Here is a 26,733-nt window from a genome sequence, read left to right as displayed (position 1 = left end):
GGATGGGTGCAGAGCAGGGACCTTGCCTAACAAGATGCCCACATCCCCCTGATCCAGAGAGGGAAGGCGAAGGTCCCCGCAGCTGCGCGGGGGTGCTAGAGGCTTCTGCTCCCCTGAGAAGAGCGGTGCAGCAGCCTCAGCGGCTGTGCGCTCAGCGCTGGGTGTATGCCTTCTGTTCTCCCACACACGCATGTTAAAAGGCTTTTTGGTTCTTAGTGCTCCAACGTTGCCTTAGAGGAAGGAGCCTGGAAGGACAGAGAGGAGTGCGGTGACAAGTCCATACAAAACTGGATGTTTCAGCTCAAAACTCCCAGGTAGTGGAGAGGAAGGGATGCGTGAAGCGAGGCTGCGGCGTGAGCCAGGGGACTTCCCTGAGCTTGCTCTTCTGACCTCTGTAGGTGTTCATCTCGGTGGGGCCACGCTGACCATGCTCAGGAGCTTCTGTCTCCAGCTCATGTCCTTGCTTTGGATCCTCTTGGCGCATCACCAGCTCGCCCAAGGTGAGTCTCTGGGTCCGTCTCTCTTCTGTCCATCTTTCCAAACCCGTCCTTGGCATGGCTGAAATCGCCTCAGTTCACCATGCAAACTAGACCTGGGAGACCAGAAAGTGACCTAGAAGACCAGAAAATGCTGCTCAGTCATCCAGCTTCTGGGGGGAGACTGGTGGTAGCTGCAGGGCCCCCGCTCTCTGCCTGTGGGGGTGGCAGCGGCTGAGCAGGCTGGTGGTGAGGCTCCGCCGCTCCACCTCTCACAGGCACTGATGGGCCCGTTCGGAGAGGCAGGGCGAGGGGGAGAGAAGATCCCGAACCCGAGTGGCTTCATCCTGGATCCCGTGAGGCAAAATCCCCTCCTGAAGATTATTCTGCCCTCCCCCAGCTCTGGATAAGTGCTGAGTTCCCAAAGCCATCTGCCAGGAGGGAGGTGGTGGCCGCAGGCAGGAGGGACGGCGATGCCCAGGCCTGGGCTGAGCCGTCCCTGGATGCTGCTGGCGTGGTTTGAGAGGCTCTTGCCTCGTGTATGGAGAGGCTCAGTCAGGGGAGGGCGGCCATCTCCTGAACCTGGGCTCCTGCAGAAACCTCTGAGCAGGTGACAGGGGAGCGGGGAAGGTGGAGATGAAAGCGGACACGGGGCAGGAGGGAGCAGGCCGGTGCCGAGTAGCGGGTGAGACACGGCACGGCGAGGCCATGGCTCAGTTACAGCTTCTTTACAGCAGCCTTTAAATAAATAAGCAGAACTGGATACCCGCACTAGCAGAACTTAACCTCTGTCCCCTATCTTGCAGGTGATGACTGCAGTGAGCGCTGCAACCTGGCCCATGGCTGCTGCGACCAGGATGGGAAGTGCAGGTACGTCCCTGGGCCCACACCCCGGCTGCTCCCCCTCCCTCGATGCCTCTGCCTTGGTAATGCCCCACTGAGATCGCCCCCCTGCTCAGGGAAGCTTCTGCCCTTGCAGTTTTTCGGCTGACCACTCTCTTTTTAGGAAAGGAGAGGAGCTCGAGCCTCGTGTTCACTGCAGTCTATGGTACCCGAGGGCAGGGATGCTTGCAGCCCTCTCTCAGCTCACGGTTCTCCAAGTGGGAGTGCATTTGCTCAGACTCTATCAGGTGCAGGGTACCACCTCCATTCCTGTCAAAAATCCTCTGATTAATATTTTATTTTGTTACCATGTTCCTGATCTCTTCAAAACAGCCTATAGCGCCAGTAGCCAGTCTCAGTGGGGAACAAGCAGCCTCAGGCTGGCCTGCTGAAGCTGCAGTCACCACGCATCTCACTAAAACGAGCCCAGCTATGGAAATTAATCCCCTTGCTTACCGTAGAGACTGCATTGTTTTCCTTAGGTTTAACTTTGTGCTGTTCTGCTTATAGCTTTTTTAGTGTCTGGTACCACCTCCACTCAGCTCTGCTTCCAAAGAGATGCCCTCTTTTTCTTATCTCACTGCTTGCTTTCCCCCTTGGAGCTGGCAGGGTGAGGGAGAGCCACTGGGGCACCACAGCTTTGCTTTGCTGAGAGCCACGGCCACCTCACCGCCCATCTGGGGCCAGAGGGCTTGTTGTGTCCTGCAGGGCTTGGTTTTGCCATCACGCTGCCCCCATAAGCCCGGTGATCAGTGTATTCCACACACCAGCCACGTTTCTTGCACCTGGGTTACTGCCCACTTCAGATGAAAAATGATGGAAATTATAATGCAAAGGGATGCAGCGAAGCATGGGGTTCTTGGGGACCTCTTGTCCCATTCCCTACGGGTTTTGGTGTTACGGATGGGTCTTTTCTCTACCCCTTTGGCCGTGTGAAGGGGGATGCACAGGGGTTTCGTAGCAGAGCAGCTGCCTGGAGGAGAGCAGCGGGATGCCGGCACCCCGAGCCGGGCTGCTGAGCTGTGCTGCTGCCCCCTGCCCTGCCATCCTGCATCTCCGTGAAGACGAGGTGCCGATAGCCTGCGTGTCGTGACGCTGCCCTGCCCTGTCCCCCAGGTGCGATCCAGGCTGGGAGGGCGAGTACTGCGAGGAGTGCGTGCGCATGCCGGGGTGCCTCCACGGGACCTGCCACCAGCCCTGGCAGTGCATCTGTCACAGCGGCTGGGCCGGCAAGTTCTGCGACAAAGGTGAGTCCCGGGCTGGATGCGACACTGGTAGGTGGCACTGCAGGGGACAGAGGGGCTTCACCCGAGCTCATCCCCTGTGCTGCGCGTTGGCTGAAGGGCTGTGGTTGAAGCCCAGCACACCCTGCACGGATGGGAGAGACGGCACAGCCAGCAGCCACACAGACGATGCTGGCCTGGGCTGCCCAGGAGATGGGATGTCCCGACGTCCCCTGGCTGTCCCTGTCAGCACGGTGAGAGCTGCATGACGCGGGCCAGCCTCCGGAAACGTAGCGGATGAACTCCCTGCCTTTCCCACGCCACGGCTGGGCTTGGGCAGCACCTCCAGCTTCCCCCGGGCTTCCTGCTGCAGACAAGACCCTTCATCCGGCCCCATGGCCTCTGTGCCACTGCTGTGGGTCTGTGCCCGCCAGCCAGCTGACGCACATGGCACAGTTTGCAGGGCGACGAGGAGTCTTCTTGCTTTCTCTGCACCCCAAGCTGGGTGCTTTGCAGGCTGCGCTTCTGTTGCTGCCGGTGCCTGTTGGAAGGGAGGAGGGAGAAACTGCGGCCAGTCCCCATCCTGCTGGGCCTGACAGGGTGTGGGAGCTGAACTTGGCCGCGCTGACCCCATTTCTCGCTCATTCCACCTTTTCCTTTCCCCTCAGACATACACATCTGCGAACACCAGTCCCCGTGCCAGAACGGGGCTCAGTGCGTCTACGACCGAGACGGGGACTACTCCTGCCTGTGTCCAGAGGGCTTCCACGGGAAGGACTGTGAGATGAAGGCAGGGCCGTGCGAGAAGGCAGGGTGAGACACAGCAGCCGGGGCGGCGAGATTACAGACAGCATTAGCTGTGGGTCACGCATTGCCGAGCGGCAGCCCGGCTTGGCTCATTATCCGTGGATTTCCATGTGCTAATGGAGTTAAGCCAAACCCATCGTTAGCTTTGGCTTAGCTTGGCACACCCTGGTCCCGCTGGGGCTGTGGTCTGAGCAGACTCCCGTCCCGTCCTCTCTTTGGGAATGGCCAGCACCGTGCTGGCTCCAGCAGCAGCAGCAGCAGCAGCATTTCCCTCCTGAGGGCAGGGGGAACAGCTCTCTTGCCAGGGCCGTGACCTGTCCTTGCTCTCCCCACACAGGTCTCCGTGCAAGAACGGGGGGCAGTGTCAAGACGAAAACGGCTTTGCCAGCAACTTCACCTGCCGGTGCCTCGCCGGCTTCGTGGGGGCTCTCTGCGAGCACGACGTGGACGACTGCCTGATGCGCCCCTGTGCCAACGGTGCCACCTGCCACGACGGCATCAACCGCTTCTCCTGCCAGTGCCAGGTGGGCTTCGAGGGGCGTTTCTGCACCATCAACATCAACGACTGCGCCAGCCAGCCCTGCAAGAACGGGGCAAAGTGCTACGACCGCATCAACGACTATGACTGCTTGTGTCCTGACCGTTTCACCGGCAAAACCTGCGAGATCTCCGTCCCCGAGCCCACCTGGGCTCCCCCCTACCACCCTGCGAACCAGGAGAGCGGCGGGGCGATGCGGAGCACCACCAGCGAGACGCCCCCCGGGGTGACGCAGCTGGAGCCCGTCAGGACTGCGGTCACGGGGCGGCGTGTGGCCAACCACAGCGAGAAGGTGCCGGGGGGCGGGTTGTTGAAAATCTCTGTGAAGGAGGTGGTGACCCAGAGGGACTCCGGGCTGAGCGAAGCCCAGCTGGTGACGGTGCTGGTGTTCGGGGTGCTGACGGCGGTGCTGGTCCTCATCACCGTCCTGCTCATCCTGAGGAACTGGCAGAGGGGCCGTCAGAGGTCGAACTGGTGCCAAAGCCCTTCGCAGGCTGCCAGGAAGCTCCAAGACCAGGAGTGCCAGGTGGGCATGCTGAACACCGTCCTGATCGAGCCCAGGAAGACGACGGAGCTGTGAGCTGCGAGGACTCTGAGCCAGGCCCCGGCAGGTCGTCGTGCTGGCAGACCCCCTCGGACTGCGCCCCGGGCAGCTGTTCTGGTGCAAACTGGGGCAGCGAGCGCATCGACGAAACCCCACGGCGCTGGGCACGGCACGACGTGTCCGAGCCATCTCCGCCCGGCCGGCACAGCCAGCGCCCGCGGGAATCGAGGCAGGGCCACGTGGGGCCAGCCCCACGAGGGAGCAGCGCCGGTACCGCTCCGACGTGAGCTCTCGGAGGAGGAGGACACGGCCGTCTCACAGACATCTTCTGGCAGGCCCTTTGCAACTCCTCCCTGTGACTACTGGAAGTGGCTTTGCCCTGTTTCTGCTGGTGTTGGGGTGTTTCTTCTGGGGCCTTTGGGATGGTTGCGTCTGCTCAGGGCTCTCTGCCCTGGGATGGGACGGGGTCTCCCGGCGGTTTCTGGAGGCTGTCGTTTCAGATGCCGTGTCCCTAAGGAGCGAGCAAACGCTGCTCTTGCTCCGCGGCCTCGTGGTTCTGTGAGCCAGTTCGAAGAGACTCTGGAGATCACCTGGGGTCTCCTCCTGCTCTTTTCCTGCCGTGTGATGGATGCCCCCTCCTCTTGCTGTCAGCCTTGGCATTACAAACGTGTTCCGTACCTTCCTCCTGATGATCCGTGGGGTCTTTTCCCCCCACTTACCGAGCCGTCCTTTCTGGCCTGGACGCAAACCACAAAGCTTCCCCAGCGCGCACTTCTGCTTCGCTGTTTGCTGACGGGGAGGAGCACAGCCTGCTCCCCTCCGGGGTCCTCAGGGCCTGAGCGGGTGCTTCTCACGTGCCCCTGCAGGTGAAACTGGAGATGGATGAGGCTGGAGATGGGCTGTGGCTGGGTTAGGAGCAAGACAAGATCCAGACCCTCGTTTCCCCTGCCAGCCACGCCAAGGCAGGCTGCCAGCACTAACCTCAAACCAGCCACCGCAGTGCTTCTTGATACAAACCAGGCCACGCTCCCCGCCGTGGCTGTGACGAGCCCGGGACGACTGTAGGAAGCAGACAGAGCACTGCCTTCCCCTCCGTTGCTAAAGCACAGCTGAGAGGCAGCAGATTGCCGTGGCACTTAGTCCGCGCACCAGGTCTGCTCTGCCTTTTCTGGTTTGGTGCGCAGCAATCAGCGCCTCCCTGCCAGGATTTTCTGCGCCGCCTCCTCATGGGAACCGGGGGTTAAGCAGTGGATCCCTTACAAACAAAGCAAAGCAAAACAAAGCAAAATAAACCCTACTACTGGCCTGTAGGGCTGCAGAGCTGAGTTCAAGGCGATGTGCAAAGAGAGTGGACAGAGGAGCTGAACTGCTCAGCCAGGAGGGAGGCCTGGGAGAAGGGGCTGGGGCTTCATCAGAAAGATTATTTTTTTAATACATGGATGGATGATGTACCTTTATCAAATAAAACAAATACAAGCCCAGAAACAGCGTATCGGAGAATCGTAAAGTAATTTAGGTTGAAGGAACCTCTGGACATCGATCTTCCGCTCTCAGCATATCCGATCAGATCAGATCGCTCAGCTTCCTCTTCTGCCCAGTTTTGAGTACCCCCATCACTGCCTTCAGAAGTACTAAACCCAGGTTGTGGCACAGGGGTTGTTCTGCCCCACGCTATGGCCCCAGCCACCACAAAATTTTCACTGCCTGGAAGCCCTTGGCTTCAGCCGCCCTGGCACTGTGCTGCTGGGCGAGCTCCAGGGACCTTCCTAGGGTCTCTCTGACCTTGATGCCTCCAAAAATCGGAGGCTGCTTGGCTTGGGAAGCCAAGGTTACCGAGGTTATCAGGGTCACTGGGCAAAGAGGGGACCTGGGCTGCACGGGGTGGGGGTGGCTCCTGCGGGCAGCCTTAGAGGAAGGAGAGGGGACCTGCCTCAAGACGGCACAGCAGAAGTGTGTACATGCTAGGTGTTGCCTCAGAGTGCTGGGGAGAAGGGGAAGACGCAAAAGTGAGCCCAAGAACGTTAATGGGAAGAGCAAATCGATCCTAAAACTGAAAGAAGCCATGTGTTTGTGCAGCTGGGAGCAGGAGAGGAGTCATAGGGAGTTCCCCTAGGAAAGATGGTCTTGGAATAAACTCATCTTAGAGGCCTTCAGCGTAATCACATCCTGGCCCTTCAGGGGGAAGGTCTTCTCCTCTGTAAGCTGGGAGAAAGGGAAGCAAGGTTCCTGGGTGCAGCCTTGTGGGGTAGCTTGGAGCACTCAGTGTCCCCTGACAGTGCAAGGGAGCAGGCAGGGTTGTTTTTGTGCAAAGAGGGCACCACTCCTGTAGCTCTCAAAGGATATCTGTGTCTGGGGGGCACAGGGGACGGACCCAAATAACACAGCTCCACGAGGACGTTTCCACTTTATTTTAAACAGCACATGTGAGACTCAGTCTCAGACTAGGAGTCACTGATTCTTCAGCGAACAGAAAAGCCCTCTGAAATCTCAAAGGGAAGCCTGGGAGGTGAACAGTGCCCCACCAGCCAGGCTTGCATGGCCCTCAGCACCCGTTCCCCTCTTTCCTACTAAAGGAAGGGCCGCCGTGCCATGCTGCCGTCCCTGAGGACGCACAGTTGCTGTCTGCAGGCAGGAACAACCCCTTCTCTCACCTCAGCAGCTCCCGGCCCTGCAGGGACAGAGCTGCTGGCTGATGCTGGAGGAAAGCCAGCCACAGAGCCAGAGGGGCTGCCTGGGCTCAGCCCGGCAGGGAGGTCACTGCTGCCCGCTGCGCAGGAGGCGCTGGAACAAGGAGCCCTCCTTCTGGCTCAGGCTGCTGGGCGAGTCCAGCTCTGCCGCTCTCCCGGCCTGCATCACCAGCACGCGGTCCGAGTCCAAGACGGTGTTGAGCCTGTGGAACAGCCGAGGAAGTTAGGAGTAGAAAGTTAGCCGCAGTTAGGGAAGCCGAGGAGAAACCCCACACACTGCCTTGCCTGCTCTCAAGGGGTGGCCCGAGACCAGGATCTCCTTGTTGCTGGCCCTGGGGAGGATGGACGGGGCAGCAGTAATATCTTTGCACGGTCATGCAGTGTTTAGTAAGGAACTACAGCCCTACAAAACTACAAGTCAGGAGGCCAGGACACAGGATTTGGGCAGATTAAAGCACTAGGTGGTTCAGGACTCTGGTTCATTCCCAAAAAAGTACCAGGCTGCAGCACTGGAAGTGACCTGGAGGGGCAAAGGACAAGTACTTGTCACTTCCAGTCCTAAATTTCACCCATCTGCTGCTTTGCTTTCTGTCACTCCTTCCTCTGCTGCTGCTTCTCAATAATTGCTCCTCCATCAAAGAAGGCCTGCCCTCACCCCAAACACACACCGCAGCCCACGGTGTGCTTACCTTTCTACTCCCGTTCTGCATAACCTCCCTAGCGGGGGAGCCACGTTCCCACCACACCCTCCTGCCTCCCTCCCATCTAGCTCATTTAACGAGACCCACACGATTCACTCGCAAGGCCCAGCTCGCCCTGCCTGTCATCCACCTCTCCCACTTCTGTGCAGCAGGACACAAGCCCCCGCCACCTGCTTGTTCGACTTTTATTTCTGTGCTAACCTTTGTGCTGGGAAGCAGTTCCCTTTATAACACCCTACGCACAATTGCACATCCCTCCTCCAAATTCTTCTCCGCTTGGCATCTGCGAGAATACTCTGGGCAGAGACCACTGCCTAATACTGACCCACCCCTTCTCAGTGTCCACGGTATTTGTGTTTTGTCCTGCCTGTAACCATCTTCTGCCCCTACTCCTACATTAAATCTCTCCTCTGTGGAGCAAGCACTGCTGCCCTCTCCTGCCTGGGCGACACCTAGCCGGCCAGCATCGGGTGCAGGCGGGGACCAAAGCTCAGGGGCTGGGAAAGCAGAATTACCGTGTTCTGCCTCCTCCGGCCAGAAGCCGGCTGCAGCCCTTCGCCGCTGGCTGTCCTGCAGTGCCCTCTGCTGAGCCAGAGACACCTGCTCCACCCGTGGGTCCAACTGCTCCTTCCTGTAGGACGTTTCTCCACTGCGCCTTGCCCCGTTAGGCAGAACCACACGGCCTCATTCACTCCCTGCCCCCGGCAGGCAGTGCCCAGGAGAGCCATCTGCCACACGGTGTGGTGTTCTGCCCTTTGCTGTCCCCCAGTTTCTAGGTACGACGTTTTAACACCCAGTTGTTCCCAGCACCCAGGGGCTAATAAAGCGGAACAGGCACACAGGCACGTTCCGTCCTTTCACACTTGAAAAGCCTCATCACAGCTCAAGGTCCAGGCGTGGCAGGCGTAACCACTGCTCCCTGTGAGGGAATGACACTGTGGCAGGATAAAGTTACCCGCCGAGCGCTGGTTCCTCCCTACCTGTGAGCAATCGTCAGAACGGTTTTGTCAGCGAAGCGCTGGCGGATGGTTTGCTGCAGCAGCTGGTCCGTCTTCTGATCCACGCTGGCGGTGGCCTCATCAATGCACAACACCTGCCAGGGGCAGAGAGCGACGGGAGCTCCCACGCACCCTCTGGGAGACCCCAATCCCCGCCCAGGGACAGCCTGAGAAGGTAGCACAGGCCACCCGTCCCCACCACACCCCACCTCTGGAGCTCCGTCCTGTCAGGCCAGCAGGGCTGTCAGCAGCTCCTCCACCCCTCGCTTGGATGGCAGCGGGCACTCACCTTGGCCTGCGTCAGGAGGGCTCTTCGCCAGACACACCAGCTGCCTCTGTCCCACAGACAGACTCGTTCCTCTCTCTCCCAGCTCGCTGTCCAATCCACCTGCAGGAGGCAAGCTCAGCGGCCACCCCACCAGGCTGTGCGTAGCCCCCACACAGCTCCCCCAGTCCGGGGCTTTCCCAGCAGCACTCAAAATCCCAATCCTGCTCAGGCCCGAGCCTCGGGAACTGGAGCTCTTCTGCTCAGAGGCAAACAACGGCTGGCACGGAGATGCACTGCTCTGCTAGAACAAGGGGACCGGCATCTCCCTCAGGCGTTCGCTGAGGCCTGGCCTCACCAGCGAGATGGCCTCACCCAACCAATTCCCTGCTGCACACCTGGCCTCTTTTCCTCAGCTCCCTGCCCAGGCTGAGGCCTTCTCCCCTCTCCCAGGAGCAGGGCTCACCAACCTCGTCACGCTGCGTTCAGACTCACCCATCTGGGTAACTGCGTCCCGCAGGTGGCACTGCTCTAGCACCTCGTGAAGCTCAGCGTCCTGTCCTTTTTCCCTGAGGGTCCAGGTTCTCCCGGATTGAACCACTGAACAAAAATGGATCCTGGGGGATGATGGCCAGCCTAGATCTGCAAGAAAGGAGAGCCAAGAGCTCATGGGGTGGGTTCTGCAGAAAACCAAAGTCCTATTTACTTTTTTTTCCTGGGGCAGTGTCTCTCCGCATAGTTTAGAGACACAGATACAGGGCATGGATCACATACTCCACCTGGCTTCCTTAGCACAGCTCTACAGTGACAACAAAGCAACTCATAAGAAGCTGCCAAGACAAGAGGATGCACGGGCAGTAAACCCTTTCCTCCTCATTCTTCCCTTTGGCATCCGACCACTGACAGTTCTCAGCTTCCTGACCCCCCTGGGCTGCCCCCTGCTCTGCTCAGACCCCCATACCTCAGCTCCTCCAAGCCCACCAGCCGGCTGTCAACACCATCCAGGAGAATCCGGCCTGCTTTCAGCTCCAGCATACGGAAAAGTGCCAAGAAAAGAGTGGATTTTCCAGATCCTGTGCGACCCACAATCCCCACCTTCTCTCCGGGGTACACGGTGAAGCTCACTCCGTCGAGTGCATTGGGCAGGCCTGCCCGGTAGGCCAGGACCACGTGCTGGAACTCCACAAGCCCCCTGCTTGGCCAGTCAGCAGCAACCTAAGGGGGGCACCAGAGCGTGACTGTGACCCACTGTCACCTTCAGCCTCACCTTCACGCAGACCAAGCCCCATCCACCCCTTTGGACTGTTGCTTGGCTTTCGAAGAGACTCAAGGTGCAGACCAGTTCCAGTTTCCAGCCCCCTTCTATGCCTGTTTTTCCCTCACAGCGTAGCCCTACCACCCCTTTCTGCTCTTCTACCCTTCCTGTCATTCTAGCCTGCAACAACTCCTGCCTGAGGTTCACCCCCGCCTTGGGAAGCACTGGTAAAGGACAAATGATCAAAACAGATTCTGTAGGTGAGGGCCCTCCCTGCACACTGGAACCTTCTCATCTCCACCTGGAGGCAAGTGCAGGGCACAGGGCCAGTCCCTGAGAACATATTTAAGCTTTTACCTGGACCACTTTATCCTGGGGCTCCACAGGGATGTCTGTAGTGTATTCCTCTGTCCGCTCCACACTCACCATCATGGTTTCTGTCATAGTGAAGCTGGAAATGAGGCCTGAGAGAAGGTTTGTGACAGACAGGGCATATGAGAGCGCCAGGCCCACAAGTCCTGAGAGGACAAAAACATAAACAAGAGTGTTAACGTCAGGGAAAGAGCTGGGACCTTGGTGGCAGGACAAAGAAACGGGCGAAGTCAGCGCTCCGGAGTCCGGGATCCGACTCTAGGAGGGGGACATGCAGAAGGAGGAAACAGGAGCTGAAGGCAACAAGCAGAGTGACAGGGAGTGGGAGCTCTGGATCTCTGATAAAGGGAGATGTGCAGCTCTGGACTGGGAGAAGAGGAACCCCTGGGCCACAGCCCAAGGGTGGGGACAGAACAGTTCCTGGCAGCCCACCTGGATTTCCCAGATCCTTCTGGTGCTGGATGATGGCAATTCCTGCAATAGCAGTAACCACAGCGACCCCGATCATCTGCAAGCGGATGTCCAGCCACTGCATTGCTGTGTTGCTGGCAAAGAGGCAGCGCTGGTTCTGCTCCAGGTGCTGCTGATTCTCCAACTCAAACCTGGCAGGAGCACAACAGAGGTTCACACCAGACTGTGCACCACTCTACCCCCGTCCCTGCTGCCCTAGACCAGGGGCATTCCCACCACCCTGTAACCGGCCCCACGTCACGATGGTGCTGGTCTGCAAAGCCAAAGTTTTGGCCCCCTGGGTGCTGTTCCCTTCCACTCACCTCTCTGCTGCCCGCATGGCTCTGATGCTGCTCAGTCCCGAGAGGGTCTCTGAGAAGTGAGTGTAAATGGGAGACAGGGTGAGACTGTAAAGGCGCTTGAGCTCCCGCGACGTGCGCCGATAATAGCGCTGGATAGAGAAGTAGAGGGCAGCCAGAGGGAGTAAGACCAGGCCAATCCAAGGGAGGCCATAGGTGATTATCACCAGCATGCCCAGGAGCCCGTACATGTTGGCCAGGAAGATGTTGAGGATAAATGGCAAGGTGTCATCCACGCAGTACAGGTCTGAGGAGAAGCGGTTCAGGATGCGGCCTGTTGGCGTGGTGTCAAAGAAGGTGACCGTGGCCTGGCAACAAGGGAATGAGAAAGCAAGAGCTCATCAGCTAAAGCCAGCAGAAAGCCATCTCTCACACCTTTACTCCCAACTATGAGAAGAATAGCAGGGCAGAAAACTTGCAGGAACCCCAGCCTGTCCTGGACTTTTTGACCATTACCTTTATAACCCTCTGGAGCAGTCGGTTGTGGATGACAATGGCAGCACGGATGGTGCCATAAGCAAAGAGGAAGGCCCGAAAAATGGTGAAGAGGGAGTTGGCTCCTGCAATGCTCCCGTAAACCATCAGGTAGAAATTCACATCTGCTGAACTGTTGGAAGGGACTGGGGCTGTGTCCAGAGCCTGAACAGGGGAGCTAGAACGGGGAAGGAGGAAGATTATCAATCTGCCAAGGTCCCTATGGCAGTAAACTCAGACAGGGCATCAGGACCCAAAAGCAGACTCAAGGGGAAATCAGGATACTTCAGCCTGATACTCCTCCTTTGCTATGCTGAGAGAAATGCTCTGATTACTGTACAGCCAGGGGTCTTCTGTCAGCCTCAGGTTACAAGCCCTACAGGCACTTTATCAGTTCCCCCTCTGGCCAGAGATTCCAATTCTGTCTTTCTCAAAGCAGCTATATGGATCACCTGCAGTGGGGTGGTCTCCAGAAGGATATTCAAAAGCACAAGGGCAAAATGGGAGTGCTTTTTTTTTTTTTTTTTGGCATCGCCTGTCCGGTGTTCACTTACACAAGCCCAACAGTGGAGAAGAGAAGCAGCTCTGCAGATGGCAGGGACGCTGAGCAGACCATCACAGAGGTATTTGCTGTCTTGGATATGCTGGAGATCCAATGTGAGAGCCACCAATCTGAGATATTTCTGGATGCTACAAAGAGAGACAGACTATAAAGAGGGATTCAACCTTCAAGTCAGCAAATACAAAGCAGGAAACCTAGAAGGGAAGTAGGTGGGCAGCTTTTGTTTTTGTCTCACTGCCCAGTTTAGTCTTCCCTTGTGTTCACTCTGCACTGTTCCTAGCAGAGCAGGAGCAAGGGAACTGCCACGAGCTGCAGCAGTGACAGGGCACTGCTAAAGGAGCAGACATACAACTGCAGCAGCAAATGAGAGGCAAGAGCCAGTTTCCGCGTATTCCCCGCTCCTGTCCCCACCACGCTACTTTTAGTTTGTGGAAGAGAAAAGCGTTCTTCCTGGTGCAGAGAGCGCAATTAAACCCCCAACCTCTTTCCTTCCCTGGACTCCACACAGCCAGGAAACAAGAGGAGAGGAACATCTAAAGAGAGACGTGCTCCTGGGTCATTGCCTCACCTTGCATCAGGAGCAGTGAGAAGAGGATGGATAACGCCAAGCAGCTGCCCACTGCCAACCAATACGCCTTGTAGACCTGAAAAGCCACTGCCCCTTCTTTCTTCTCCTCCTCCTTGTGGAGAAGATGTTTGTCCTGGGATGATTCTTCTGCCTCTGTCTCTATGTCCTCTTCTTGGCTTTGCTCATCAGAGGCTGTGGGGATAGAAGCAAAAGCAAAGGTCAGTGCAATGTAAGTACCTCCTGGAGCTGCTCCTTGCTGCACATGGAACAAATCTAGGCCATGAGGAAGACTTTTCTTCCCTCCTCTCTCCCCTTTCAAGGTAGGTGCACCAATTCTGGCAGACTTCCATCCAGATCCGGACCACAAACGAAAAAGAAGATTCAAACACTGCTCCAGACCAACACCTGATCGTACCTAGGCCTTCTCTCCCCCTGTGAACAGACTACCCACAGATCAGCACAGCCACAGCACAGCAGGGTGCTGGGAGCTCTGCTTAAGCCATCAGGTACGGGTTCTGCCTGGGTGCTCAGCTGAGCTGTACTGTCCCAGCCACCCCCAAGCTTGCCAGGTACAGACCTTTGTCCTTCTGCCTCTTGTCCACGTCCTTGAATTTGGGGATAGCTTCCACAAGTGGCAGGATATCAGCTGGTGTGCCTGCAAAGAGAGACATGCAAATGCTTCAGAGACTGAGAGGAACAGACTCCAGCTACAAAATGGCCCAGTTTTGCTCTAACACGACATCCCGTATTTCCTCTTCACAGCAGCTGCATCCTTGAGGGTTCTGCTCCTTATATCCTGCCACGGCTTTCTGCCTTATCAGCTCCCCATCTCCGTATCTGTGCATCTGCACGCTCCTTTCCACACTGCCTTCTTTGCCCACATGCAGTGCCCTCAAGCTCTTTATCCCTCTTTGGGTTTCCCACTAGTTACTCCTATTCCTTCATGGCCATCTTTGCTCAAGCCATTCAAAACTAGCCCACAGGCACGAATGGATGCCTGCAAAGACAGCCACTGTACCTGTCTTGACTATCCTGCCATTGTCCATCAACAACAAGGCATCAGCCTTCTCCAAAAACTCAGTCCTGTGGGTGCAAAGGATCCTGGTTTTGTGTTGGAGAACTCCAAGAATGCATTTCCGCATAAGATGATTGGCTACATCTGCATCAACAGCAGCCAGGGGATCATCAAGGAGGTAAAGCTCTTTCTCCTGAGAGAGACAAAAGACAGGGATACAGCCCCTGGCCCTGCCTGAGCAGGCAGTGCTGAAGAGTGCAAGTGCCTCAGCATGGCACACAGCCCGATGTGGTTTAAGACGTGCTGCCAGAGCGCGCTGCACAGCTGCGTGCTTCCAACTTCTCTGCATCTGACTTGGCACGGGACACAGCACAGCTGCTTTGCTATTTACCTGGTAAACAGCTCTGGCAAGGGCTATCCGAGCCTTCTGTCCCCCACTGAGTGTCACGCCATTTTCGCCCACCTCTGTCTGGTCACCTGCTGGTAAAATCTGAAACATTCAAGAAAATCCATTTAAAAGGGGCAGGAAGCTACTGGGGACTCAGGATCAGAACACTGGGATCCCTCTCCTGACGCCAGCAGTAACTCCTTAGGGTGACCTCTTACCAGAAATGAAACAATGCAACAGTACACACCCTGGTTCTGCAGACAACTGGCAAGCCTGGCAACCTCTATGTCAACAGAGTCTCTCAGACTCCAGCAGGTGGCCACATCTGAACCACCCACTGAGCAACTTCTGGTCCATGACAACTCTAAAACTGTGCCTAGGATTTTTCTGGGAGAGCAGTAGCTGTGCCTTCAACAAAACAATGCCAGGGCCCATCCAAACAGTAAAAACAGTTGAGTGTCAATAGTCGGAAACAACTTCCATGGGCAACGTCTACAACTTCTCAAATAAATACCTTATCTTATATAGCATTCACAACTCCTGCTGAAGTAAGCAGGAACTTCTAGTGCTTCAGAGGCACTTCAGAAAACTGGGCTCCAGTTTATAAACTCAGAGGAAGAGGCAAGTTTCCTGTCAGGTGTAACAGAAAGTTCACTGGCTAACGTAGCCACAAGCTTCAAACCTAGCATACATGCATTCCTGATGGGAGGACCACAGACTCAGCCCCTCCAGATCCCAGGGAGTCACCCTCTGATACAAAAGAGCATCAGCTGCTGATAGGTTTTGCCTGCAAAACCCGGCAGTCAACAGCCAGTTGCAAAGAACATCTTCCCCCAGGATGAAGAACTCAGCGCAGAGGAAACCATCCAAAGCGCTACCAAAGTGACGTCACGCCTTAACGAACAGCGGGGCTAGGTATGGTCTGGGATTGGGAATCACAGAATCACAGAATGGCTTGGTTTGGAAGGGACCTTAACGATCACCTAGCTCCAGCCCCTGTGACTGGGACACTGCAAAAGCAGGCTCAAGCCTGCAAGAATGAGAACTCCTCCCCGTGAGGCTCAGGCTGGACGCAAAAGCTGGCCGAGGCGGCCCAGGAAGGTTTAGAGTTCAGGCACTCACGTTCAGGTCCTCAGAGAGGGCACAGGCCTCCACCACCTCCTCATACAGCCTGGCATCGTAGTCCCGCCCAAACAGGATGTTCTCACGGACAGTGGCAAACTGGATCCAAGGCTCCTGTGTGGCCAGACCAAATCCTTGCTCCAGGTCACAGACGTACACTTGTCCACCTTGTCTGCAAGCACACCAGAGGAGGATGGAAAGGCAGCACAGGTGAACTATCAGCAGATCAAAATGACCCGTAAATATGGGCAGCTCTGGATGGTCCTTGCCTGCTGTGGCGTGGAGGGAGCAGTCTTTGGGTTACTTACTTAACGAGCTCTCCAGTGATGGCTGCAAGCAGAGAGCTCTTGCCAGAGCCGACCTTGCCAACAACTCCCAAGAGCATCCCCTGTAAAGGGAAATGAAAAGGAGCAACCTGGTGAGCTAATGCACGCCGGCTTTGCCAGGTTTCTTGAGCCTGTAAGAAAGCTGAGAGCTGTCCTAAGCTAGGACTGTCTCACAAGTACAGCCGCAGAGCTCAGCACAGCTGCGGCATGAACCAGATCCCTGATGTGGCAGGACACAAGTCTGCAAGGAGTGTTAACAACCAAGTTACTCTGGAGCCCAGATGCGTGCCCAGCTTAATCCTCGCCTGCAGCAGCTGTGGAAAGTAGAGGGAGTTCTTTGCCGTCTGTGAGCCAAGCCTGAACTCCCCCAGCCTATTTCAGCTCTGAGAGATGTGGTATGTGTCCTGTGCCTCTGGACAAAGAAAAGATCTTGATATATGGCTCTTAAGACCAAGAAAACATGTCACCCCAGCTCCTCTAGTGCCATTTTTCTCTGTTTCCTCCTGCATTCCTGCTCACCTTTCTCACTGAGAGGTTCTCGATGTGCAATTGCAGAGTGCCTGTGGATAAGGGCTGGCTGGTGCTGTCTTCTTTGACTGGTGCCCATGAAAAATCTGCACCTCGCATCTCTATGGCAGAAGCCGTACCTGAAGGGCTACCTGCAAGGGAAAAGCAACACTACAACAAGAAGGACAGAGAACGGCAGGGACCTGACATAACAAATACTATCAGTTTTGTTCCCAAATGGAAGAGGCAGGGAGAGGGCACAGCCAGGATGCTCTGGACCAACCCCAGAATGAGACACTCTCAGGGAGACACTGTACGGATAACCTGGTTTTCTTATTGTTGAAGGTGAAAGGGAGCTGGTAAATGGCAAGGAAGGAGAGAAAGGGAGCAGTGATGGTTTAGGAGAGGGCACACACCCAAACCTTTCTGTCAGGCCAAGCTGAGGTTGTTGAAGGCTTCATTGGCAGACCTTCGGACAGGGGAGGGAGCAGCTTGTTCTAGAGGCACGCTAATGGTGGGGCTCTTTAGGGACAAGCAATGGCCTACATTTGGTAAAGAGGAATGCTTTCTGCTACAAACATCTCCTGCCCAGAGTCCCAAACCCAGCAGCATCCTTCCCCATTACCTAGGGCATAATAAGCTTCCAGGTCCTGGTCCTCGAGTTCAAGGAAACGCTGGATTCGATCCAGGGAAACTTTGGCTTCCAAGGTCCCATTCAACACCCATGGGAAGCTGTTGAGGGGGAGAATGAGCATCCCTACAAGGGCCAACGCTGTGAAGACCTGCAGCACAAGTAAGGGAAGAAACATAAATCGGAGGCTGTACTTCCCTGGCATCTCGTGCTCTTCAAACAGCTTCACCAATGAGAGCCTGAAGAGCTGTAAGGAGATACAGGATGTGTTCATTGCACAGAGAAGATGCCTCAGGGCTCTAACTAGGCTCTCCTAGTTACTCTACCTCGTCAGAGCTCTGAGGTATCTGACTTAGAGCTCTCCCTGCTACCCCCGGTGAGCAGTGCTGTCACTTGGGATCTCCTCCTTCACTCACCTTTGTGGCAGTGAGCTGGTGACCCAACAGAACATAGGTGATGAAGATGACAATGGAGACAACAACAGGCAGTGCTGCCCACAGGTACACGCACACGGCATCCAAGTACTTGATGGCTCGCAACTTCTGCAGCTCTTTAGCCCGGCAGGCATTTATCCTGGTGCTGAAGTGCTTCTCCCAGGCATAAAACTTGATCACACGAACGCCTCTTAGGAACTCGGTCATTAGCTGCAGGCAAAGGGGAAAATCACATCTAGTAACCAGTGGCTGCCCAACACACCAAATGCCAGCGAGGCATCTGGGCTGGGCCCAGGTTTGCAGCTGCCTCCTGCTAAGGGCCAGGCTAGAGATACCAGGAGCCATTTATTGCTAACAGATGCATAAACTCAAGTGGCAGCTCCTGAGAACTTTGCCCCTTCTCATTCCACAGCAGCTTGCTCAGCTACCTATGCTGCATAAGGTTCAGGAAAAGGCAAAACACGACAACTTCACAGCTAGCCTGTGTCCAGAGCCAAGCTGGCCCACATCCAGCAGCTCAGGTATCCCTGTAGTATGTTCCCCTCTCGCTCCTGCTCTCAGGTCAGCATGTGCAGAGCCAGCTGAGATGGGCTTGTGCCTGACATGAAAGGAAACCAGGAAGAGTTCACTGAACAAACCAGTCTCGCAATAGCTGGAGAAGGTCCAGCACATCCCGTACAACTAGATGCACCTTCTGTTAGGAAGATAAATATTTCAAAAGCTCCAAACAGCTGTGGAAGAGCTGACTGAGGGTGCCAAGCTGGAGCGAAATAAAACCACTACATCCATGATTGTTGCGTTTGTCCAGGCTGCAAGACACCTCACCACTGATAGCATTACTCGAGTAACAGAACGGAAGCGTCTCTAAAGGAAGCAATCAGGAGACCCATGTTAACTATTACACGTGGAAAAGGAACCTGCAAGGGAACTTTAATTTGCCCAGGGGGCAAGACAAACATTAGAGGTTTGCTATCTTGCAGGTGGTGAACATGCCTCACCCTGAAATACTTTTGAACCACTTACACATGCGCCCCCTCTAGCACTTTTCCCAAAAGTCGTTCACTCACTTGGGACTCACCACAAGGGGCCAAAAAGCCAATGTTCCAGAGACAAATGGGCAGAGAATGCCGTAACAAATTCAGAGAGCCAGCAGCTGCCCCTCACCTTCACCCGTGCGTCCTTGTGCTGCAGCATCTCCTTGTTGCTCATCATGATGCGGTTGGCTATGACCTTGTTGACGGGCACAAGCAGCAGTGCCAAGGCCAGACCTCCCAGAAAGGCTACCCCTACTTGCTGGTAGAGCAGGTAAAGGGTAATGGCAAACTGGAAGGGCAGGCTCCACACCTCATGGAAGCTGAGGCAGAAGTTGACCAACCTACTGGCGTCCGTGCTCATGAAGTTGACGATTTCACCCACGGTGAAGCGGGAAAGTCTGGTGCTGCCAACACGCAGGGCCTTGCGGTAGATGGCAGAGATGACGGCAGCCCGCACCATCAGCGTCATCTTGTTCACCTCGTAGCTGAACTGGTTGCGCAGGAGAGCACCCAAGAAGGAGCCAGCAAAGAGCCCCAGCGCGTAGAGCACCCCATGGCTCAGGGGCTCCTGCCGCGACTCCATGAAGTTCACCAGCAGGTTCAGAAGCAGGGGGCCCGAGAAACTGAGCAGGCTGCCGGCCAGCTTGAGAAGTCCCAGCAAGTAGAAACGAAGCCCAAAGACCGCATGAAGCACTGAGAACAGTCTCACAGGCTCCTGGGCACGGTGCAAGCTGTCCCGGACATCGCTACTCCCGTCGCCTGCAGCAATGATTGGGCTAGTAAGAGACACTGTCTCCTCCTCTACTTGGTGCAGAGCCGCCTTCTTCTGCCAGCAGGCATAGAACCGATCACAAACCCTGGCAGCCTGGAGCTGGCGAGGAAGTAGATAGACATCCTGTGGCTGGTTCAGCTTCCACTGATAGCCACGTTCCATAAGAGGGTTCATCCAAACATAAAAGAAGCGTGAGAGCCAGCTCTCCCCATCTTCTGCCACTCGCTGCTGACCCGACACAGAGGTGCCTGGCTCTGAGATGAGCTGGTCTTGCTGCCAGGAGCTATTGATGGAGAGGAATTCGTGCCTTTCAGTGGTGGGTAAGAGGTAGCTAATCACATACACCAGCAGAGACGCCAGCTGCAGACAGAGAATGGTGAACCTGGAGGAGACAGCAGGGTGGGCAGGGGACCAAGCTGTCCCCCTTTGGCAGTACCAGACCAGCGTGATGATGAGAGAAGGTAGGGGTAAGAGAGCGAGGAGAGCCAGGGCTGCAGGGCCCCTGGTAGAGCCATGAATGGACCTGCAGAGCATGAGCAGAGCGACGCCGTGAGTGAGCCACGTCAGTGCGGCGATGCCACTGGCCAGCACTTCCAGGTAGACAGGGCCCAGCTCCTGCTGAGAAATGGCGGCTGGGATTATATCAGCGAGGAACAGGCCGGCGAGTATAAAAGAAGCAGCAATTCTGCATCTCCAGCCTGGCTGGCGAGGCACCCCAGAGCCAGATCTAGAGGGGGAAAGAGCAGAAAAAACTTCACAGTTGGTATTCCATCACATCTCATGACAAGGAGAGTCAACACTCTCCTTTCTTTCCCACCTCTTCCCCTCTTTATCTGCTCATTCTTAATTAATTTCTTTGTATTCACTTCCCAATTTGTAACCTTTGCATTCCCTTCCCTAGATTCGTAATCTTTTCAGATCGTAGGTGTTGCTGAACTAGAGCAGGTCAATAAAGTCCAGTAAAAAATCAATACCAGAGATTCAGATACCATGAATAGCCTTTATCTACATAAATTTGTTTGCAACTGTGGTATGTTGTGGTCAAATCAGACTCCAGTCCTTGAAGATTAACAGAAAAGTATATTCAACATTTTGATGATCAAATTCTCTGTGTCACATTTCAAATCCTTGATTTCTCTCATCTTTGTGATATTTTCTCCAGACAGATTTTTTTTCTCACTCCTGGTTTCAGTGATGCTGTTTAAGTAAAGTCCATTATCTATTGCCCAACAAGAGATTTCATTATCACTTGCTTCATTATCATTTGCGGCCATTCAACATTGTCATGTTTACAAATTCAAGAGAGTAAACAGGAAAACTTTTTTGTTTCTCTGAATCACTTATTACCTTATGTATATCTTCCATGCCACCTTGGATTTATATACTCTCCTGCAAGACCCCCAGTTTTCCCAATCCCCATTCACTGAAATTCTTTTCACTTATTTTCTGTTTTTCTTTTTTTTTTTTTTTTTTCTCAGTATCCTCTCCATTTTCTCTGGACTCCTTTCTGCAGTGGAGGGACCAGAGCTGGACACAGTACTCTGAATTAGGACAGATGCTGACAAATGTAATAGCATTGCAATATCGTGTTGTTCTCTAAGGACATACTCAGTACATTACAGAGAGAGCTAATTTCCAGCCTTTCCACCCTGCCTCCAGCCCTGCACAATAATCAAGAGCTAGACGAGTTAGTTGTCATACCTGGGAGTGCCAAGGAAGCAGGCACTGACCGCTGCAAGGATCGCATGAGGAATCGCATTTAACGTCAGCTGATTAAAGCAATGCCCAATGCTGCCATGGACCCACAGCGGGAGCGGATCTTCCGGGCCGGTGCCACACAAGCCTGTCAGGATGTTCTCCATCTCTTACTGGGAGCTCCTAGGGTAGGAAAGAGAAAGGAGCGTGAGGCACGGGCCAAGTACAGCCCCAGCCGGGGCGGACTGTGACACGAAACGAACCTAGGACTAGAAACAACTTCCTGGGGCGTGCAGTCCAGGCTGGGCTATCGCACGCCTGCTGTCTTATCATCTCCTCTGCGCACTGATCAAGCCCCAGCTCAAGTTTACGCCGTCTCCTCAGGTCACCCCGCTGCTCTGGCAATCTGAGACTTCCAGCTCGCTCCCAGGCCGAGGGTTTCACGGCCAGCTCGCCCCCTGAAATCACCTCGGGAAGCACCAGCCCGCCTGCGCCCCTCAGCAAAACACAGCGAGCTGCGCACACAAGCCCCTATCGCTCACGCCCCTCCACGTCTTCACAGGGACCCACACCGGGCCGGGCCGAGCCGGGCCGAGCCGGGCCGGGCAGGTCCAGCAGCGGCACTGACGGAACCTGCAGCGCCCCCGCCCCCCCGCCCCGGCCGAACCCTCCATGCCCGCGCCCCGCCGCCCCCGGGGCCGGGAGCCCTGGCAAGGCCCCGGCTCTGCGGCCTGCTCCGGCTCCAACCTCTGCCCCCCGACACAGCCCAGCCCGGCCCGGCCCAGGCCGCCCCGTGCCCCCCCTGGCGGCTGCCTGGCAGCGGTAGCTGGGCTCATAAATTACGAAGTAAATGCTTTTAAGGGCGTAGCGTTCGTCGCTTGTGGCCCTCTGGAACATAACACATGCAAGTAGCATCGCAGAATATGAGACTCAGCCTTCATCACAAGAGTATGTTGCATTGTCAAGTGAGTAAATGCTCAGCTTCCCACCTGAGGCAATAACACCAGAAGACATCCAGCCCGAACCCCTCCAAATTGTTATACAATAAGTGTATGCGGTAAACTCAGCACACATCCTGGCAATTGTAGCTGCTACTGGTGATTTTATGGCAGGTGCTCTGGGTAATTCATTTTTCCCAAACCCCCCCTCAGTAATCTCTCTTGCCAGGGAAAATTAGTGTATCCCCGTGAGTAATCACAGGTAGCAAAATTTTACTTTCAACACACAGCTCTTCAGAGGGACAATAAAGCATTCTCAGAGCTTGGAAGCGTTATCAGCAGGGTGCCAAAAAAGCAGAATGTCAGTGACATTCCTGTCTAGGAAGACAGAGCAATCTGGTCAGAGGAGTGAGACAGAGAGGTAAGAGCAGATGCTTGGAGGCCACAGTACCCTCTAATCATGGTTTCCTTCAAAGAAGCAGGAGAGAAAGGCATAGTAGTAAGCAGCTGGCACCACCAAAAAGCTTTTGCTGTGAGCTTATGAAGCAGGAGAAGTATGGGAAGACCTGTCAGGGCACCTACCATCCCTACAGGAATCCCACACAAGTTCAGAAACTCCTTTCACACCAGGCTGCTCTTCTCTGATCTTGTTCTTGCCATATGAGAAAAGGTCTCTTTCTTTTGGTCAAGCTTCGTCAGTCCTCCATCTTCTCCACAGATTTTCAGGACTGGGGACCATCATATCAGAAAATCAGCTTTCAGGTGGAGACCGAAGACATACTACTCCTGTTCTCAGAGTCCTGCACAGAAACCTAATTGGTGTGAAGACTGTACTATAAAGAGGAACAAGAAGGAAACATTCACTGTGTTATTAGTTACTGAGAGCCCTTATTGCCTTACAATATATGAACCTGAAGAGGGATCAGAATTTCTACTCAGGTGCAGGTCAACCTTCTAGCATAGTGCTGTTTTCCTAAATCTATATATGTATCCTTGTTTAATTGTTGTCTTTGAGGATTCTGATTTCTCACAGTCCTGAAAGTAATCTTCACTTGTGTGCCAGAGTTGTAAGGCTGCCTTTTTGTGTTCCAGTAAGCTAATGATCTGTACACTAGGTGCATTTAGATCATCTGGTCCTTCTCCCACAGGCTGTTCAAAGGTTTCTAGAATAAACTTTCAGGTAGAGGCCTTGATAGTAAGTATTATGTTCTTTACACTCAAGGAAGTTTCCCTTCAAAAAATGAAACCAGCAAGTTCTTAAGACAGCAACTTCTTAACACAGCTCAGATATGAGGATGGAGCATGAGCTGCACACAAGTGAAGCTTTCAGATTTCATCGTTCCAGTATTTTATTTCATTCCAAATGGGGGAAAAAAGCCTCCCCCGACTGTAAGAAACCAAAGAAGTTCTCAGATATCAGGACAAAGAGCATCCCCTCTCCCTTGAATTAATCACTCTCAAGAGTTCTTCATTTCAACCACGTTGTATTCTGGCATTCTCATTTTGTGTGCTGCTTCTGCTTGCTCATCTCTCCTAACCTCTCTTTTAATCTTCAAAACCATGAACTTCCCCACATGGACTGAAAGATGGGCAGCTTTCATGTGCCACTGAGAATATTAATCCACCCTAACTGATCTGAAATCACTGGTGCCTGTTCTGCCTAAATACACTTAAATACGAGCAAGGCCAGCATTTAAACCATTCCTTATTTTCATGCTTCCTGTCGACTATTTCCCCTCTTCCCGAATATTGCTGCCTGTGACATTTACTGCTACATATTTGACTGATTTAAGATGTGTCATGTGAAATACAGGCTTGTGGGTGTATTAGTTACAAAGTACCTTGCATACTATAAATAATCATGCACCTGATATTTATCAAAGAATCAGAGCATTCAAATGGAAAAACAAAAAACACACCAGGTTTGATTTAATCCACCCCCACAGTCCAACACAGGTCAGGTTTTATTCATTGTCTATTAGCCAGAGTTTTTCAACAGTCTAGACTGAAATATCTACAGTGAGGAAAAGCAATCTGGGAAAAGGGAGACTGTCCCCCAATTCTCTTATGAATTTATTTGGTAACAGATTACTTAATACCCCTCCCAGGACTGGGGAGTCAGAGAAGGAGTGTAGGCTCCATGTCCGTTCCACTTCCCAGCTAAAAGTAAATATTGAACTGAAACAGAAGCCAGTCTAGACAAGCCTTAAATTCAGAAATATCAACCTTGTAATTATAGATGTAAGATCTCTGAAAGCAATTGTCTATTTGGATGCATTTTCCGTGCCTGCAGCCAGGGCTCTCCTATCAGTTGAACCATCCTCAAATTCCATGACATCATGACCAAGAATGGCTTGATTACTTGGATCAACCCAAAATTTTTCATGAATGGGTTGCTTTGCCTGGACCTGAAGACAACATACATTTTTCACACTGCCTTCCATGGGGAAAAAAAAAAAGCAAAGTTCAAAATAGAGAGGAGAATCTTCCACTGCACTTTCTCACAAGAATACTCATTTTATCACAAAACCACAGGAATTGCCTGTCTTCTTATTAGTTACCCAGCATTTTAACATTACAGGTAGTGCTGCACGGCTGCCTCACACCCCTGGATCTATTCTTGACTTAGATGTACGAAGGTAAAAAATTGTAATTGACACGTTTTTCTCTATACTATTTTTTTTAAACCTCAAATTAACCTGAATTAACATCAGATCTGATTACTGTTTACTTGTTCATATAGAGCTACTACTAACTTTTCTTATTCTGTTCTTCTATTTCTCAATGCCTTTTGCTCCTGTGACTTTCTTCCTTGAGGCCAAACAAGAATTCAGAGGCACCTTATTACCCCAACTTTGCCCTCAGCATCCAATTAGCTAAGCAGCTCCAAGCAGCAGCTAATTGCAAGTTCCTCTGACCTCCTCTGATGAGTTTTGGAATTCCAAAGAGCAGTTTGGGAGATGAACTGGTAGCAGAGCAGACTGACTGGCACCTCCTTTGTCCGATGAGAGTCTGGACCATCGGTTGCATGAGTATTACAAACCTCTACGAAGCAGGTGAGGACCTTGACTCATTTTTTCCAAATCCTGGAGCAGACTATAGCACTTTTTCTTGCAAAGAGATGAGAACCCTCAGTTTCCTCTGCGCCATTGGGCACAAATTTTAGTGCTAATCTTAGTATTAATTTAACTGAGTTCTACTGTGAGTGCTCAGTTCATTAAAAACTTGATTCAGTAAGGCATGACTGAAAAAGGACACTACAGCAAGTACAGAATGAGTCTAATAGTTGTAAAGGGATGTTCAGTAAGATAACAGGGTGCTACAAAATGTTAATGAACAGTAGTCAGTCAAGTATGTTTTGCCAACAAATGGAATCTTTATCTTCTGACCTTATTTAAAAAAAAAAAAGCACACTATAGCACATACACTCTTCGCTTCTTTTTTCCATTCCTCCCTCCTCCAGTTTACTTGCTGGCATGTAGTGAAGTTTTAGTGAACTTTCTGATCTTTTAGTGGCATCTGGATTCCTTCACTTTCCAAACACCACTTAAATCTCTCACCATAAGCCACCAGGACACCTCCTTTGGATACAAGGCCAAAAGAAAGTTAATATTTAGATGTTCTAGAATTTTGCAAAGACTTTAGATACTATATGCCTAACTTTATATAGAACCCAACATGAAAAAGAAAAAACATCTTAGTGGTTTTCCTGGTTTTACAGCTTTTTACCTTTGACTGTTTTGAAATCAAACTGGTTTAACATTTTTTCATAGAATCATAAAGGTTGGAAAAGACCTCTACGATCATCTGGTCCAACTGTCCCTCAACCACCAGTGTTACCCACTAATGGATTAAGGAAAGCAACATAGCAGAAAAGGCATCCAAAGCCAAATGAATCAATTTTTCCCCTTTTTAAGGCTGTTTTTACTTATTTCAGTTATTGAAACTAAGTACCTGACATAGACACTGAGGCACAAAAAATACACCATTTCTTTTAATGAAAAATCAGAATACATCTGTGCGAATATATATTCCTTATAGTACGAAACTGTTTGGGTGCCATTTATGATATAAAACTAGAGGAGAAACCCCCAGAGAAACATCAGTTTTGTAGTTCTCATAAAGCACAACCCTGTGCCTATCCAACTGTTACCATCTCTGCTGCCTGGGGTACTTAGCTGGAAAAGGTTCAGTATTAATTGTCTCCACTATCGTTACGTTTTCCATACACCAGAAACAGATCTGCAGAACGCTGTGCACTTCAAACATGAAATTTATATCCCAGGATACCTGTTATTCAATTAAGGTCACTGATGAACATTAACAACCATAGGAGAGAAGGGGGAAGAGTAGACAATGGTAACGGAAAATAAGATAGTCTTTATATATCTTCTACCTATTTTGATGACTGGCATAGCTGAGCATATTTCCTGAGCCTGTGTAGTGGTGCACTCACTCAGAAAATGTCAAGGTGGGGCAGTTACTTTTAGCATGCAGTTGTACCTAACCACTTCCAGCAGAAATACCTTGTTATATTACCAGACAGACCCCCACCCATAAACCTGATGTTTCTTACTGCTGCTTTAAGTAACATGCTTCAAATAGCGTGTTATGTTCTAGCAAATACATTCCCAAAAAACAAGGATAACCCCCTCCCCCAAGTCTACCAAAAGTGACTAGGTCTTCAAATACAGGGGCTCATGACACCAT

The 26,733-nt window shown here is 53.0% G+C and overlaps 2 protein-coding genes across 2 annotated transcripts; one reads left to right on the top strand and one right to left on the bottom strand.

Annotated features, from left to right (window-relative positions):
- The first annotated feature begins 427 nt into the window (after window positions 1-427).
- DLK2 (delta like non-canonical Notch ligand 2) lies at window positions 428-5,952 on the top strand. The gene is made up of 5 exons (XM_035559026.1): window positions 428-500; window positions 1,283-1,346; window positions 2,475-2,605; window positions 3,250-3,394; window positions 3,726-5,952. Exons 1-5 carry the CDS (start codon window positions 428-430, stop codon window positions 4,504-4,506), a joined length of 1,194 nt encoding a protein of 397 aa, XP_035414919.1. The 3' UTR covers window positions 4,507-5,952.
- A 905-nt stretch (window positions 5,953-6,857) lies between these two features.
- On the bottom strand, window positions 6,858-21,538 carry ABCC10 (ATP binding cassette subfamily C member 10). Its single transcript, XM_050709639.1, is given in 23 exon segments — window positions 6,858-7,360; window positions 8,839-8,951; window positions 9,146-9,169; window positions 9,171-9,244; window positions 9,617-9,680; window positions 9,682-9,763; window positions 10,083-10,336; window positions 10,734-10,894; window positions 11,181-11,350; window positions 11,522-11,865; window positions 12,014-12,209; window positions 12,586-12,721; window positions 13,162-13,353; window positions 13,739-13,816; window positions 14,180-14,369; window positions 14,568-14,666; window positions 15,687-15,858; window positions 15,995-16,074; window positions 16,532-16,671; window positions 17,145-17,301; window positions 17,567-17,794; window positions 18,749-20,117; window positions 21,092-21,538. Coding segments are annotated over 23 exon segments (4,620 nt in total). The 5' UTR covers window positions 21,253-21,538; the 3' UTR covers window positions 6,858-7,224.
- Between the last annotated feature and the right edge of the window lie 5,195 nt (window positions 21,539-26,733).

This window comes from Cygnus atratus, chromosome 3 (genome assembly GCF_013377495.2).
Source record: "Cygnus atratus isolate AKBS03 ecotype Queensland, Australia chromosome 3, CAtr_DNAZoo_HiC_assembly, whole genome shotgun sequence".
In the NCBI taxonomy this organism is placed as follows: domain Eukaryota; kingdom Metazoa; phylum Chordata; class Aves; order Anseriformes; family Anatidae; genus Cygnus; species Cygnus atratus.
Note: the sequence above shows the minus strand (reverse complement) of the source record. Positions and strands in the feature narration are given on the sequence as shown.